The 18,150-nt window shown below is 34.7% G+C and overlaps 1 protein-coding gene across 4 annotated transcripts in view; it reads right to left on the bottom strand.

Moving 5' to 3' along the window:
• LOC150101606 (kinesin light chain-like) overlaps positions 1–18,150 on the bottom strand; it is a 465,700-nt gene that overhangs the window by 237,906 nt on the left and 209,644 nt on the right. For all 4 annotated transcript variants that reach the window (XM_090400088.1, XM_090400087.1, XM_090400086.1 and 1 more), the window contains exon 9: positions 9,534–9,633. In XM_090400088.1, the coding sequence (XP_090256214.1) occupies positions 9,534–9,633 (100 nt within the window). The remainder of the gene's footprint in view (positions 1–9,533; positions 9,634–18,150) is intronic.

The raw sequence follows: 18,150 nt of genomic DNA, 5'->3' as shown, positions 1-18,150 counted from the left end.
GTTATTGAACCTTTCTTGCAGGAAATCGACAATACCTGTTCTGTGCAAGGGATAACAGTTCCTTCAACCATAAAGGAAAATAAGGTATTAGCATATGCCGATGATGTGGTAGGCAGTTTGAGGGATAATGATTCCATATACACCTTTTTTTTTTTTTTTTTTTTTTGGTATTTTAGAAAAATTCAGCAAAATTGGTGGATTAACTGCAAATGGCGACAGGAGAAAATTAAGTTTTTGGGAAGTGAGAACTCAGAAGCATTCCCTTTGGACTAACCTCTCACTATACTTGGAATTCCCTTCTCTACTTACCTAATATTACCAGTTCAAGAACTCAGATACAAAAACACTGAAACCTTACAAAACTGAAAAATTGAGCCATTTTCCATTTCTTCTAAAGCCATAATTTTCCCTGCTCAGTTGAACATAATAAATATCATGTTCAACGACAGAAGCTTAAAAAAAGCAATTATATATTAAGCCTGTGCAATTTTTTTATGTAGCCAACACCTTCTTCGCTTCATGTATTAGGCAATTGTTTTCAAGGGTTTAAAAATTCTTCTGCTCATCTCCTACTGGGTCTTCCTCTTGATTGGTATCCCTTTAGTTTATATCTCCAGGCAATATTTGGCCATCTGTCCTCATTCATTCTTTCTACATGGTTTTTCCAGTTCTTTCTATAGTTAGTGATGTCTTCTGTTATGTTAATTATGCATAATTGTTTTCTTATTTCTTCATTTCTTATCTTGCCTCTTCTTTTATAACCTGTGAGCAGTCTTAGGAATTTCATTTCTGCAACTTCCACTTGTCTTTTATCCCTTTCTCCCCAAGTCCACATTTCACTGCCATATTTCAGAATTGGTTTGGCTATTATTTTATATAGTTTTATTTGGGTTTTTCTATATATCTGTTTATTGAAGTGTCTGTTCAAAGTTAAAATGACTGCTAGGAATTTTTGCTTTTTTTATGCAATGACGATTTCTCCATTGTAATGTAATTTAAATTTGATATTTAAATTTGCTCACTTGTTCTATTACTTTGTTGTGGATGACTAGTTAGCATCTTTTAATTTCTTTACCTTGAAATGCTATTGATTTGTTTTATTTATTGAGATTTTCGTGTCATACTGATCTATTGTTTTGTTCAATACGTGTAGATTTTTCTGTAATTGGTATTGGTCTTCATTTTCAGCAAAAATAATTTGATTGTCAGCATATAAAAGGCTGGTTAATTCTTTATTTCCTATTTTAATTCCTATGATTTTGTTTTTCCTCTGCTCTCTTGAAATTTTTTCCATATACGAGGTGGTATCAAAAAGTTTCGAGACTAGGTTTGTAACACGCCAACAGATAGCAGCACAAGGCTGCACGCACAGTCACAGGTAGCACCTACCTTCATAAGTCAGTGTGCCAAAAGACATTGTCCTGGGTATATATCGGGAGCTGTGCAACTGATGCTATTTTAACCACCTGCATTACCACATCTGCGATTTCATCATGGACAGCAAGTTAGAACAAAGAGTAAACGTGAAATTCTGCATGAAACTGGGCAAATCTGCCACAGGGACGTCTGACATGATTAGGCAAATTTATGGCGATGCTGCAATGAGTCGTTCAAGGTGTTTTGAGTGGCATGCGTGCTTCAAGAGCGGCAGAACATCACTGGAAGACGATGAGAAATCAGGAAGACCCTCAACGAGCTCAACCCCCAAAAATGTCAAAACCATTCGGCAACTTGTGCATGAGGATTGTCGGAGAACACTCCACAACATTGCTGCCATTGTCGGTGTGTCATACTGAACAATCCCGGCAATCCTCACGTGTGATTTCAACATGCGGCATGTTGCTGCCAAGTTCGTCCCCAGGCTGTTGACCTAGGAGCAGAAGGAACACCGCGTCGAAGTCTGCCAAGAACTATGTCAGCGTGCCATGGATGACCCATCCTTCATGTCGAGGATCATTACCGGTGACAAAACTTGGGTGTACGGGTACGACCCTGAGATGAAGCAACAGTCTTCACAGTGGAAGAGCCCATCATCTCCACAACCGAAAAAGGCAAGCTCGACCAAGTGCATGCCCATCGTCTTTTTCGACATTTGTGGCATTGTGCATCGAGAATTCATCCTCAGGAGCCAGACCGTCAATGGCTAGTTCTACTGCAGGTTTTAAGGCAGCTGAGGAGGACATTTGGCAAAAGCGATCAGATCTGTGGCACGCGAAAGACTGGATGCTCCAATACGACAATGCACCTTATCATCGAGCTCGCCTCACATGCGAGTTTCTCGCCAGAAACAATATGATATCACTTCCGCACCCACCCTACTCAGCAGATTTGGCTCCTGCAGACTTCGCCCTCTTCCGGGAGATGAAGATCCAGCTCAAAGGTCACTGTTTTGACACCATTGCGGAGATCCAGTGCGAATCACAGAAGGTGCTTGACATGCTTCGAAAAGAAGACTTCCAGGACACATTCCAGAAGTGGCAAGAATGCTGGAAGAGCTGTATTGATACGCAAGGGAGACTATTTTGAAGGTGATAGTGTGTAAACGTAGATAAATAAAGTAATTTCTCGTAAAAAGATCAAGTCTCGAAACTTTTTAATACCACCGCATGTATGTATATTTATATATATATAAATATATATATATATATATTTTTTTTTTTTTTGAAGAGTACCGGTGATAATCCACGTCCTTGAATGAGACCTCTAATGGGTTTAATTTTTTCGGTTCTTTCATTATTAATTCATCATCATCAAATTTCTGCGATATACCCTCAAGGGGTGTACAGGATATGATAGTACTACATGAAAAAATTACATCATTACTAACTTCCTATCTACAATTTTCCTCCAAATCAGTCTATTACTTGTCAAGACTCCAACATTATCAGATCTTATATTTCTATCGTCTAAGGCACTTTGTACCATATCAATCCACCTATATCTTGGTCTTCCTCTGGGTCATTTTCCTGCCAACCTGGCAGAGAACACTTGTTTTGCTAATCTTTCTTCACCCATTCTGTTTACATGAACCATACCATTCTGAGATTAGCTCTGCTAACACATTCCTGGATGCTGACAATGTCGAGTTCTTTCCTCATTTGAATATGATATTGCCATTGATGCCATCTGTTCACGCCCTTAATTTTTCTCAGGACTCTCATATCTGCGGTCTCTAGTCTTTGGTCAAGTGTTTTACTTCTGACCAGGCTCTCAGATCCATAAGTTAAAACTGGTTAGAACACTGTTTTGTATATAGCTAATTTAGTGTTTCGACTAATTTCTCTCTTATTCCATATGAATTTATTCAATTGACTTCCCACAATACCAGCTTTGCTGATTCTGTTGTCTATTCTATATTGAATTTACCATCTTCAGTAAAAATCGTGCCTAAGTAGCTGAAATGTTTTACTTGTTCCACAGGTTCTCCATTCACAACACAGTTGACATTTTCAATGATTCTGCCTATTTCATTGTCTTTGTCTTTTTATTGCTGACCGTCATACCATATCTATTACAACAGCTATTCAATTTAGTCAGAGAATCTTGCAGACTTGTAGCGGATTTATTTAGAAGTATAACATCATCTGCATAAAGCAAGGAGCTGACATTAACATTTCCAATTTTGATATGATGTTTAATACCACTTCCCTTCATAATGTGATCCATATAGATAATAAATAACAGAGGAGATAATGTACATCCTTGTCTCATACCAGATTTAACATTAAACCATCTTCCTGTACTTCCTTCAATTCTAACTGCTGACTTAGAACTCAAATAAAGACTAAGTATTGCTTGATATAATGCCCCATTGACACCATATAACTGTAGTGTATTGAATAACTTCTCTCTTGGCACCTTGTCATGTGCCTTTTCCAAATAGACAAAACTTAAATACAGATCTTTGTTATATTCCAATGCTTTCTCGACTATTTGTCGTAAAGTGAAGATTTGATCCTGACAGCCTCTATTTGGCCTGAATCCAGCTTGTTCTTCACCCAGCTTTTCTTCCACAATTCTTCTCAATCGTTTCTCAAGTATACTTGCATAGATCTTGCCAGGAACACTTAGTAGGGAAATACCTCTGTAATTCTCACATTCAGTTTTATTTCTCTTTTTATATATGGGTACTATGAGAGCTCTACTCCAATCATCGGGAATTCGTCCCTGTGTCCAGGCTTTCTGAACTATGCAGTGCAGCCACTGTAAGACTTTTATACCACCATACTTCAGCATTTCTGGTCGAATATCATCTACTCCTGCTGCCTTTCCACATTTTAAGCCTTTGATGGTTTTTTCTACTTCAAGTATGGATATGTATTCCTGATTGCATGCCTGGTCAGTTTTTTTTACCACTGTGCTGTCATCACTGCTTGTTTCATTTAGCAGTTTTTCAAAGTAATTACTCCATACTTCAAGGATATCTTTTTCTTCCGTTTTCATGTCACCTTTAACATCTCTAACTCCTTTTACAGCACTCTTTTCTCCATTCCTAAGCTTCGTCAACAACCTCCAGAACATCTTACCACCTTCTTGATATTTATTTTCTATATTCTTGCCAAAGTCCTCCCATGACTTTTGTTTAGCTAGTTTTACACAGTGTTTAGCATTCTTGCATTTGTCTTTGTATTCTCTAAGAGCATAAGCTTAATTATTTGCCAGGAAATTTTGATATGCTTTCTTCTTTTCCTTCGTTGACTGTTTAACTTCTTGTGTCCACCACGAGTTCTAATTTTTCTATCCTTGCAGACAACTTCACCACATGCCTCTCTAGCTGAATCAATCAGGGATTTCTTCAAGGCTTGCCACTGAATCTCCAAGGTTTGATTCCTGTTCTCAAACTCTTTCATTTTTTCTTCAATAATCTTTGTGTATTTTAGCCTACAGTTCGCATCTGAGAACTGCTCAACTTTTATTCGCTTTAAAACTTTCTTATATGTCATTCTTTTCAATATGAAATTCAATTTTATCCTGTTCAAGACTAAATAGTGATGACTTCCAATTTCAAATCCTCTGTACAGTCTGGTGTCCTGCACCAAGGAGAAAACATCACTATCAACAATAACATAGTCAATGAGACTTTTCTTATTCCTTGCCTCTTCTCTCCATGTGAATTTGTGCACATTTTTATGTTGGAACATGGTGTTAGTAATAACTGGTCCATGTCCTGAGCAGAAATCCAACAGATATTTGCCATTATTATTAGCTTTGCCCTTTTCTCCAAATTTTCCCAGAATATTTTTGTATGTCTGACAATCATTTCCTACTCTGCTATTTAGATCCCCAACAAGGACCAACTTTTCCTTTTTCATTGTGTCAGTTGCTTTTTCTAAAGCATCAAAAAATTCCTCCATTTCTACCTTAGTAGAACTTTCTGCGGGACCATAGGCACAAATAAGTCTCATTGTCCAGTTCCCCATTCTCATATTTGCCCACATTACTCTACTTGAGACTGACTGCCATTCAAAAGATTAGCCTCGTATTTTGTGTTGAATACTATGGCTACTCCTTCTTTTCCTTGATTGTCATTGCCTGAATATAACATTTTGTATTTATTGCTCAGAAAGATCTCACCAGTTTTGGTCTTTTTTGTTTCAGTCACCCCTATTATGTCGATCTGGTACTTATCTAATTCCTCAGCTAGCTCCATTTCTTTGCCATTCAGGCTTCTTATGTTGATAGTACCGATCTTTAACTCTGGTGATGCTGAGTTGGGGTGTGTTTTCATATTTGTTCCAGTAGTTGACTTTTCACTGTTCGCCCTGGTTCCCTGGCAAAAACAACGGGGGCCTTGTTTAACCGGGCGACGCCCCAGCTGGCATGAAATTTTTCATGTTGTACCATCATTTTTTATTTTGGTTTAACCAATAAGAATACAATTTGGTCGGCTAAATCCCAAATTGCCAGACCATGCTTTTGTGGTTTGAGGTGGAGCTTTCAATTCACACAGTATATTAATTAATTTTGTTCTGTTGATTTAATTGTATGCTTTCTCACAATTCAGGAAGGCCATATATGTTGGCAGGTTAATTCTATTCATTTTTCTATAATTTGTTTGAGTGTAAATGTGGGATCTGTACAGGATCTTCCTTTCCTAAAGGCACACTGTTCTCCTCCAATAACTTTCATTCTTGTGGGATTTTTCCTTCTTCCATGTTCTGTTTAGGAATTTAATTAATCATAACTGAAATGGTTTAGAGCTGTATTTGTATAGTTCTGAATTTATTCCATCTATATTATCTTCTTAATTATATATTAAGATTGTTCAATGTTTTTATGTAGTCAATACCAAAGAAGTTAAAAAGGAATTTCTCTAACTGTCAAAGAAGCACTTCAAAAATCCATAAAATGTCATAATTGCCTTCTCCAGTACTAACTGGGTTTTCATCTTTCCCTGTTTGGAGTAAATGATTATAAAGGTCCAAAAGCTGAGATTGTTCCTGAATACTACAACACTCTGTGCTTAACTCTAAACTTACGACAACATTCTGGCATTGACATTCTTTCCATTAATGAAAGCAAAACTTGTTATAAAGAAATCTTTAACCTCTTTTGACATGAACCTCGACAGCTGAGTGCTGACAATAACACTTTGTTTAACAACTTACTGAAGTTCCAAGAATGCCCTAACAGGAGGGATCTTGCTTGAAGAATTGCATATGGTAACCTTCCAATAAATGCCATCAAATGAATGTAGATAGGTAGGTAGTTTAACATCAATGATCAATCTGTGACATTTGTTACTGACTGGAAACAGTAGAACATGCATTCTACAGCTGCCCCCTTTCCCCGAGTGTTTGGAACAGATTATGTAATGTATTGGGCATTCCATTATTTACAACAGAACAAGTTCTTTTTTTTTTTTGCAGTGCCCCCTCCACCCACCCACACACCTGTCAGCAATGGGAAGAGAAATCTGATTGTTATAATTAATGAATTAAAATACCATTTATGAAAAGTTAGGAAAACACATGGATTTGAAAACCAACAAATGCTTTATAATATTGGTCAATTGGTCTTTTGATTGTTCATGAGACTGGTGAAAAAGATAAAACAAGAGATTTGGCTATATGCTGATATAAAAGAGCTAAAACCTTTTTTCTATCTCTCTCATACTATCCATCTATCTTTTCTTTCTTCTAATTCTATCCGGCTCTCTTGCAACCTTATACTAACTACTCCAGGCCTATGATGAACTTCCTTTTATTATTCACCTCAATAAAGGTCAAACATGTATATTGTATCTTCCTTTCAGACATCTATACTACCATGTAATATACATGTCTGGAAGTATACTTTACATTATGGTATTCTGAAGCAAGTGATGTGAAGTCAATAGTCTCTATATATGTATGAGTTATAAACTTTCTAAGTCTCTATATGTTAGGAATAAAGCAGATGATCATAGATTAGAAAACACAGATAGAAAAGTTTGGAGAAAAATTAAGGGATGAACAGATGGCATCAATGGCATATTTAAGAAAATGTGAGCAGCAGTAATCCAAGATAATATGATTACTCAAAAATAATGGAAAAGGAAAAATTAGGAAAACAGGTGTTTGATGACAAGATAGTGGGGAAAAAGACACAGAGGAAACCCAAGTTCAAGGTAAAGGAATGTGCCTTAGAAGACAGGTCTATAAGATCTGATAACAGAATAGTCTTGACAAATGAGACTAATCTGGAGGAAAACTGCTGATAACATGTTAGCAGTAATGTAAACTTTTCATGTAATACTATGTTAGTACTACATGAAAGAAAAGAGTACACATCAGGAATTTGAGATATCCAGAACATCTTATTCCCTGTTTCCTTTATCACTCCAGAAGATTAGACCATATTGACATTATTTTTACATATATAATTTCTTCTTTTATAGGAATATCTTTAACTTCCTGAGTCCATGAAGTTCTGATTTTTCTTATTATTGCAGATAACTTTGCCACATGCATCATCACTGGCAGAATCAATCAATGTTTTCTTCTGGTTTGAACAGCAAGTCTGTATGGCTTGGATTTCATTGAATAATAACAGTTTTGGATGATATTTTTATATTTGAGTCGTCTACATTTCACCTCTAACATCTGCACAACTTTTTAACTTTCTTACAAGTTTATGTTTCCAATGTGATACTCAATTGTCCTTCTTAAAACTAAATAGTTATCCTTGTTATTTCAAATCCACTGTACACTCTTGTTTGTTATCCTGAATCAGTGTAAAGATATTACTATTGACAGTAAAATTAACTAATAGTAATATAGTCATTACGACTTTTGTTATTTCTTGTGTGTTCTCTCCATATAAATTTACACACATCCTTATGTTAGACCTTTGGTTAGTAATGACTAGTTCTTGAACAGAAATCCAATAGAAATCTAAATTATTATTAATTTTATATTTTTCTCCAGATTTCTCAAAACATTTCTATTGGACTGATATTCATTTCCTACTTTGCTGTTTATATCTCCAACAAGAACAAGTGCTTCCTTTATGTTAGTTGCCTTCTCCACTCTATGACTAAAAGAATTCATTTATTATTTAGAAGAATTTCACTGGTTCTTATCTTCTTTTTCCTCTAAATTTCTCTATTGGCTCCACCTCTTTTGTGTTGACACATCTCACATTAATGGTGTCTAACTTAAATTAAATTTAGTTGCTGACTTTTCACTATTTGTCCTGATTCCTAATAACAACAGCAGGAGGGTGATGTTTATCTGGATGATTCCACAGCCAGCAGCTAGACATTCGATAATAACATACCATAATATTTGTCTGTAGCTTGTAGCTGAAGTATATACAGAATACAATTTGGTTAGCTAGGTCCCAAATTGCAACTCATTTTTTTCCATTTCTTCAGTATTCAAGTGAATACCCAATAAGAGAGCCAACAGGAGAAGATCCAAATTGAACATTTGGCCAAAACCCCATTCAGGTGTCTGCAGAATTCTAGGTTACCAAGCAATGACCATCAAGTGACCACAGAAATAAAAATAAAAAATATATAAAAAATCAACAAACATTTCAAAAAAATGCATGCTTTTGAAATAACCCTTGTAATATAAGCAATAATAACAATTAATCTTATTATTGCATACAAATTAAAATAACATGCCATGTTCACACAGAATAAAATGCTTACAAAATTGGCAAATAATTGTCGAATTGTTTATGCAAACAATTTATTTTCATGTGATACATGTAAATTTTTGTAAAAAAATTCATTTAATTGTTTTTATTTATTTTAATTATAAAAAAATATTACTTTTATTTGCATAAAATAAGCCAAAATTATTATATGTTGGTCATGCATTTGCAGAATGCATCCACACTCAAAATTTTAATATATATCTATGGGATAAAGGTCTTATCTGTGACTTCTTGTTCATACACACAATACAGGAATGCAACTCGTGCATAAAGCATGATTGTTGTGTGTGTGTGTGTGTGTGTGTGTGTGTGTGTGTGTGTGTGTGTGTGTGTGTGTGTGTGTAGTTAATTAAAATATTATATTTATAATTTAGAAACAAATATACCATCAATGCTCCCAAATTCCCTTTCATGAGCTCTTGTTAGAACTTGCTTGTAAAGAATTTCAGCCTCCTTGTATTTTCCTTGTTTGAGATAAGCAGAAGCCTAACATAATTAAGAAAAAAAATAATTAGGAAAGGATAATTATGTTTAGTAAATTCAACTAAAACAGAAAAACACTGCCTATTTAAAGGATGAGTACATGTTATGATTATTTTTATTTTAATCATCCACTAGATTAGAATTTCACTTTTACTTAGAATTCTTATTCAATCCTCCACATGTAAACCAGATGTAATGACTAGTCCCGGTCTTGAACAGAAATCAGATAGGTATCTACTATTGTGATTTTAATTTTACATTCTCTCCACATTTCTCAATATATTTCTATTGGCTTGATATTGATATAGATTTTCTACTTAGTTGTTTATATCTCCAACAAGAATGAGCAAATGCTGTTAGAGCTGCCTATCCAGAGGCATTAGGTAACAACCCAACCACTGGACTTATCCAATGAAAAGTTAGGAACCTATCCTGGGGAAATTTAATATACTTTCAAATCTTATATACTTTCTGATATACTTTCAAGTAAACTGGTTATTCCGATTTACAAAAAAAGGAATAAAGATGACTGCAGTAACTATAGGGGAATTAGTCTGCTAAATGCAGGGTACAAAATATATGCAGGAATATTAAAAGAGAGATTAAATAATACTGTAGAGAAAAATCTACTAGAAGAACAGAATGGATTTGGAAAAGGCCAGTCTTGCATAGACTTAATTTTTACTCTAAAATTATTAATTAAAAAGAGAAGACAATTTCAAAAAGAAATACATGTGGCCTTTGTTGATTATGAAAAAGCCTTTGATAGCAGAGAACAATGATATGTAGAAGTAAGGATGTTTTTTGACTCCGTTGTACATAACTTTGATCATGCCACATATGAATTATTTGGCCATCACCAAGTTTTTAAAATGATTTGGTCATCACCAGGGTTTTTAAAATGATGATGAGCTGTTGGAGAGGGTCCAGAGACGATTGATCTAGCTGGTCTCTGGGATGTGGAATATAGGACAGATTGAGAGAATACAAATCACAGAGCCTAGTGGATAGAAGGAAGAGGAGGGTGGGGGGATGGGGGAGACATGATCGAGAGATATATCTTGGTAAGGGGTAATTATCATATTAGCATGGATGAGATTTTTCATAGAATATCTGGAGACAGGGGGAGAACAAAAGGCTAACCCTGGAAGCTTAATATTAAGTTTTCAAATTTACATGACTGGATCTCTCTTCTTGGATTGACTTACACCTTTAGTCTTTACTGGTGCAAATGCAAATATAGCCATAGTTTCTTTAGCCTCCAAAAAATTATTATTATGATTATTACATGGGCATCTTTAGACTCCATAAAAACTCAACATAGGAGAGTAACCGTTATTTACACAATGCCTATCACAGTTACTGAATAAGCAACTCCTTATGTTTTTAACCCATTCCACTTTCTCATCAACCATTCTCCAAGCAACAATACTAGTCCCATACACAACTTCCAAGGGTTCCCCCTTTGGAAGTTGTGTATATACAGTTCTCCTCTCTCAAGAAGAACTACATAAACCAGTCACCATTATGGCACTCACCTCTGAATCCTACCCACTGCTTACTCAGAGAAGAACTTACACACTCCAAGAGGTCCAAGTAATCAAATCTATCCACATAGTTCAGATGAGATCATATCCATGCCTTATGAAGAAGGATAATAATTTTTTTAATAAGTGTTTTTAATATCCAGGTGATCCTTTGAACCATTTGGCTGGTCAGTGAAATAACCTTTTTAAAGCTGCAAACCTGAAAAGAAGAAATGCTAGGTCTTTAAATAATGTCTGATGTAGCTTTGAAAACAGCCCTCATTATTTCATGCTGGAAGAAATAAAAAAGTAAACTGGATCATTGTTCTGGAATTCACTTCAAGCTTCCAATAAACAAAGTATTGGTATTACTCCAAGCAAATGAAACTATTACACTAGTACTACTGAGATTTAGCATTTCTTCTGAAGGAATGTGGATACCACACCTTGATCATGTGCCACCTGATTTCAAAACCATCATCATCACTGTGAATCATCATAAAATAAACAAAGGACTGTCTGGGTTTTAAAATTGCAAAATTTCTGGTGAAACATAACTTATTGAGAACAGAATATGGGATGCAGCTAATAGAGCTATGCAAACCTTTGAGTGTTGAAATTTATAAAACCTTTGAATGATTTGATCAATGTACAGAATGAAAAACTTAATCAAAAGAGTGGGCACTCTAGACTAGTGTTTCTCTAAATGTAGGCTGCATGGTTTTCTCAGTAGGCTGTGAGAGGGTTCTGTTAGTAAATAGACAGTATATTTTTTATCTTAGTTTGTAAATTTTTGGATACAGAGAGTTTATTTTTCATTTGGTTAGACTATAATAAGTTTAGTTTAATCCTTTATCCAAGTATGAGCAATCAAAGTTTGCGCCTGAAAGTATCTTCAGGACTGGGGTATGGTAGTGCAAAACCAGGCAACTCGTTGCAAAGGTGGAGAAAGCTCTCATCACTCCTATCTCAGTATCTCCCATAATGCAAAGCACATCTCCTTGCAGATATGTGTAATGCTATACATTAAGGCAAGGGGCACTACCCATACCAGTTTTGCATCATATCTGACTGCAGAGGGTCACTACAGTCAGGCCCAGTAGTGGAGATACAAAGGCAGAAGTAATGAGAGGTCATCCTAACCTATAGGAGTTGCCAAAGGGTGTGCAACCTCATTATTAAATTAATTCGGATTTAGAGAAAGATGTTGAGAGTTTATTTTTCACTTGGTTAGACTATAATAAGTTTAGTTTAATCCTTTATCCAAGTGTGAGCAAACAAAGTTTGCACCTGAAAGTATCTTCAGGACTGGGGTAAGGTAGTGCAAACTGAGATAGGAGTGATGAGAGCTTTCTCCACCTTTGCAATGAGTTGCCTGGTTTTGCACTACCTTACCCCAGTCCTGAAGATACTTTCAGGCACAAACTTTGTTTGCTCACACTTGGATAAAGGATTAAACTAAACTTATTATAGTCTAACCAAGTGAAAAATAAACTCTCAACATCTTTCTCTGAATCTGGAGTAATTTAATAATAAGGTTGCACACCCTTTGGCAACTCCTATAGGTTAGGATGACCTCTCATTACTTCTGCCTTTATATCTCCACTAATGGGCCTGGCTCCCACTGACGAGACCTCAATAACGGTCGAAACCGGTATGGGTAGTGGCCCTTGCCTTAATGCATAGCATTACACATATCCGCAAGGAGATGTGCTTTGCATTATGGGAGATACTGAGATAGGAGTGATGAAAGCTTTCTCCACCTTTGCAACGAGTTGCCTGGTTTTGCACTACCTTAACCCAGTCCTGAAGATACTTTCAGGTGCAAACTTTGTTTGCTCACACTTGGATAAAGGATTAAACTAACTTTATAAGAAAAATTACGTTTTTTTTTTGTTTTACATAATCAAAAATCAAAAAAGAACCAAAGGGTTCATTTCAGCAATATTAAAATAGATAGAAATAAGAAATATTAAAGATCATCCTTATTTCATAACCAAATAAAAAATAGAAACTCTGAAAGTTTCCAAAAATTGACCAGAGAGCTTAAGAGAATATAATCCCTAGCATCGGAGTTGTCTTAGCTTTCACTACTTGATATTAGTGCTGTTTAGGAGTCTGTATAGTTGTCTTTTATTAATGTCATGATAAAGATTTCACTGGCTTGGCAGCTGTTTTGAACTTTTTGGTTCTCATTAGAGATCATGCACTGAATTAATATTCCCTATTCTATCTGTTCTTTCACATAATTGATTTAATTTCCACATAATAATATGCATAATATTTTGCCACTTGCTGTATATCTCATATACAGCAAGTGGCAAAAATGGTACATAAAATCAGGCAATGTGTGTCACCATGGTACACTGAGAAATATGAGAAGAAATCCTATCCTAATTTTCCACTTAAATATATTAAAGTTGTGCATGTTATGCCAACTACTCCACAAATTTCACTCTTAGGTAGTGTGACATATGAAGACTCATCTCTAGTGATAAAATATGGCCTATCAATAAAATTTTGTCCACTTGGACAAAAGCCCAATGCATTCTCCAAGTGAGCCACAGTCAGCAAGGTTTGAGAAACACTGCTCTAAACCAGTGGGTCTCAATAGTTTTTTCCTGATGGCTGGAAAAATGGCCACTACATTAGCTGGTGGCCATATAATTCCTTTATCTAATTAATGAGAGGTATATTCTGAAATAATTCATTTTCAGGCTTTATAAGCCAAAATAGCCAATTTCAAAAATTCATCTTCGGTAAAAGGTTTGCAATATTTTCCTACCCCCAAAAAAAAAACCTCAGTTTAAAAGATCCTAAATATAATTTATCATTTCTTGAGAAGAAAGTCATTATTTGTTTCCTTTGAGAAGCCATATCTTTTTTATAACTTTCACTAAGTTTGCAGTTAAATGTGAAGTTGACCATTTTTTTCTTCAACTTCTGCTTCATGAGTATTTATAATAATGCTGAATAGCATAAGATTAATATGATGACCTCAGCTACATCATCTTTTTTTGTTTTCATTTAATATAATTAAATACAATTTTTTCCTATTCTTGATGAAAAGTTCTTTTTCTTCTCAAAAATTTTGACTTTGTTTCGATGCTGGCTGTGAAATACTTGTATCCCTTTCAGCATTTGTGTCCACTGAAATTTCATCTTTTGTTCTTTTCTTACCAAAAATTTCCTTATATCCATACTGAAATTATTAATAAGGAACAGAAATCTATAATAAAATAAATAAATACAATTTATATTAATGAAGCACTATTGTCACAAAAAAATTACTACAAAAAACTCTGATCACCTTTCTGGCTTAGAAGCACTCCATTTTCATTAAAATATACACCTAATGAAAATAATAGATGAAAGAAGAAATAAACTTCCCCCCAAAACAGCTTTCTTAGAAGCATGCAACTATTCTTAAAATCACTTCACTGATATCTTATGTACACAAATTCTTGTAAAACACTGAAAAGTAGTGTCTCTCCATGGCTTAGAAAACGAACATCCGACAAGTATCGGCAAATCTCTGTTGGCATTTAAAATAAATCTAGTACATTTATTAAAATGCTGGTATTCTGGATGAACAACTGCATCTCATACTATTGAATCTTGCTTTTTTAAAAATCTATATGATATTTTATTGTATATAAATCAATTTTATTAAATAAATTTTAATTTATTAAATATATAATGTTTACACTTATGTCTGGTGGCTGCACTTGTGAACCACTGCTCTAGACAACTATCACCCAAGAATGAAACTGTGGAAAAAGTGCACAATCAATTTTAAAAAATTACTGATAATTATGTGTAGCAAAATATTAAGAAAGTGAAAATTATATAGACTCATGCAATCAATTTTAAAGTGAAAGTCATATCATATCATCACAATATATCTAACATTTCTTGGAGATAAACAGAATACCATAAATACACTATCCACCTAATTTCGTAGATCTCACTTCGCACACATCTTCCTCCAACTTTTTTTTTCGATAAAAAAAAAAGTAAATAAAGATCAATAAAGAGTAACACTTTCGAATATGGATTTCAATGCACACTTTCAGTGGAAGAAATGTCAAAGTGTACTGCTGGAGAAAGAGGCTACTCTGAAGAAGATTAAATTGTATATCCTATAGATCTCTTATTCTTTGTGCAGCCTTATTAAGCTAGATAAATTTTGACCACACTGCATATGGCTTTTCATAAAAATCACACACACACTCTACTTATACTTTTAAATAAATATTTTCTTATCTTTCTTTCTTATTTTTTTTTTAAACTGGAGTTCACAGATTTCTCAAAAGCCTTCATTTCAATCAACAGACAAAGGATGTTCATAATTTGAAGTTACTATGCCATACCAGAACTACCATGCAAGAGCAATGGTTAATGGACAGATGACAAGTTTTCCTATTTCCATTGTAGATCTTCAAGGAGAATTTAGTACCATTTTTATTTAATTTATTATTATTTTACTGACCTCTATGGGATTCATAAGAATCATCATGTGAGGTCAACACAAAGTCTATCATACCACTCCTATAACTCATCCACGTCTGCACGTTCACCACTTTTTCAGGCAATGCATTCCATGCTCCTACAATTTTTCATGCAAAAAAAACTTCTTACCCTTTCACACACTACTTCCAGGGATGGCTCCTTGCTCTGCATTGTGAAAAATCTCCTGTGTTAATACAATAATAACCCTCCAACAGCTTAAATGTCTAGATCACATCTCACTTTGTCTTTTATACACCAAACTCTGCAGTCTGCATGCTCTCAGTTTATTCTCATAAACAACATTGTACAGTCCTGATATTTTTGTTATCCATCTTTGTACCCTCTCCAAGGTTACTTCATCTGCTTCAAATCTTGGTGACCAGGTATCTCTCGTGATCAATATCCTCCTTAACATTGCAGCAATTGTCTACTGAAATTCCAAGGACATTTCAAATGTCCTTGGAATTTCAAATGTCCTTGGAATTTCAAATCTCTATCCACAATCCCCAAGATCTCTTTTTTCCTCCACTTCTTTCAATATGACTTCATCACAAGTATGAAGCATCCCAACTGAGGATCTCAAATTTTACCACTGTATATCCCCATTCATTTGCCCAAATTCCTAGCTTATTCAAATTGTCTTGAAGAGCCAAAATATCAGCACTATTACTAATAATCCTCCTAAGCTTCATTTCATCTACAAACAACCGAACATCCTCCTCCATAGTCCTCTGACAACATCATTGACATAAATATTGAACAGTAATGGTCCCAGTACTGAACTGGAACTCCACTTGTAACCAACTCCTACTCTTTGATATCTATTAGAGAGCCAATTAGCAATCCAATCCACTAACCTGATATCCAGACCCATATGTTGCAACTTAAAAATCAACCTTCATGTGACACCCTATCAAATGCCTTTGGGGAAGGAGGGGAAAAAAAAAAAAACAAGAGCAGTGTAAGCCTTACACTTATCCACTGCTCTTGTTACTCTCAGAGTAGTGGAATTGGAGTCAGAATTAATTCTTAATATTTCAAGTTATATTTTAATTTCAAGTTCTTTGCAAAAGAAAACATATTTTATGATAATTTATATATCATATTAGTGAAAGCAGCACCCCATGAAAAAATTCACAATGGCAAAAAAAAAAAGTGAAAACAAAGTCTGCTGTTTTTTAACACTTTACAATAACAACAGATGGGAAATATTACATGTCAATGTATTATAGAAAATGATTGTGAAAACGCACGTGATGCAAAAAATTAGTAATTTTTGTGGTTCTGATATCCTACATTCCTATTACTTTATTATTTGATAAAAGTATAACCTCAATTCACTCGTGTTTTCATTTTCTAAGTTTTACCTTTTGTTTATAATTTAAGGTTACTGAATGTTTGGAATTTCTTTAATAAATAGAATAAAAATGCCACAATGACATAGCTATAGCCTTTAGACCCAAACTTCAACAGGTTAGAGTTCTAATAAGTAACCTGATGATTCATGTTGGCAGTGATGAAATGCCTTGTATGTTGAGTGCTTTCAATCAATATAAGAAATAAATCAACATCATCATCATCAAATTCCTGCCATGTACCCTTAAGGGGTGTACAGGATATGATAGTACATGAAAAATTTACCTCATTACTAATTTCCTATCTACAATTTTCCTCCAAATCAGTCTGTTATCTGTCAAGACTCCAACATTATCAGATCTTATATTTCTATCTTCTAAGGCACTTTTTACCGTATCAATCCACCTATACCTTGGTCTTCCTCTGGGTCTTTTTCCTGCCAACCTGGCAGAGAACACTTGTTTTGCTAATCTTTACTCGCCCATTCTATTTAAGTGACCATACCACCTGAAATTAGCTATGCTAACGTATTCCTGGATGCTGACAATGTCAAGTTCTTTCCTAATATCCTCATTTTTAATATGATATTGCCATTGATACCATCTGTACATGCCCCTAATATTTCTCAGGACTCTCATATCTGCGGTCTCTAGTCTCTGGTCAAGTGTTTCACTTCTGACCCAGCTCTCAGATCCATAAGTTAAAATTGGCTTGAACACTGTCTTGTATATAGCTATTTAGTATTTTGATTAATTTCTCTCTTATTCCATATAAATTTATTCAATTGACTTCCTACCATACCAGCTTTGTTGATTCTGTTGTTTATTTCCATATTTAATTTATCATCTTCACTAAAAATCGTGCCTAAGTAGCTGAAATGTTTTACTTGTTCTATTGGTTCTCCATTCACAATGTAGTTGATATTTTCAATGCTTCTGCTTATTTTCATTATCTTTGTGTTGTTATTTCTGACCTTCATACCATATCTATTACAACAGTTATTCAATTTAGTCAGGGAATCTTGCAGACTTCTAGAGGATTTATTTAAAAGTATAATATCATCTGCATAAAGTAAAGAGCTGACATTAACATCTCCAATTTTGATATCAGGTTTAATACCACTTTC

Source organism: Typopeltis vanoorti, chromosome 11 (genome assembly GCF_054136105.1).
Source record: "Typopeltis vanoorti isolate ZY-2024b chromosome 11, IOZ_Tvanoo_1.0, whole genome shotgun sequence".
Lineage (NCBI taxonomy): Eukaryota > Metazoa > Arthropoda > Arachnida > Uropygi > Thelyphonidae > Typopeltis > Typopeltis vanoorti.
The sequence above is the reverse complement of the archived record's forward strand: the minus strand, read 5'-3'. Positions and strand labels throughout refer to the sequence as shown.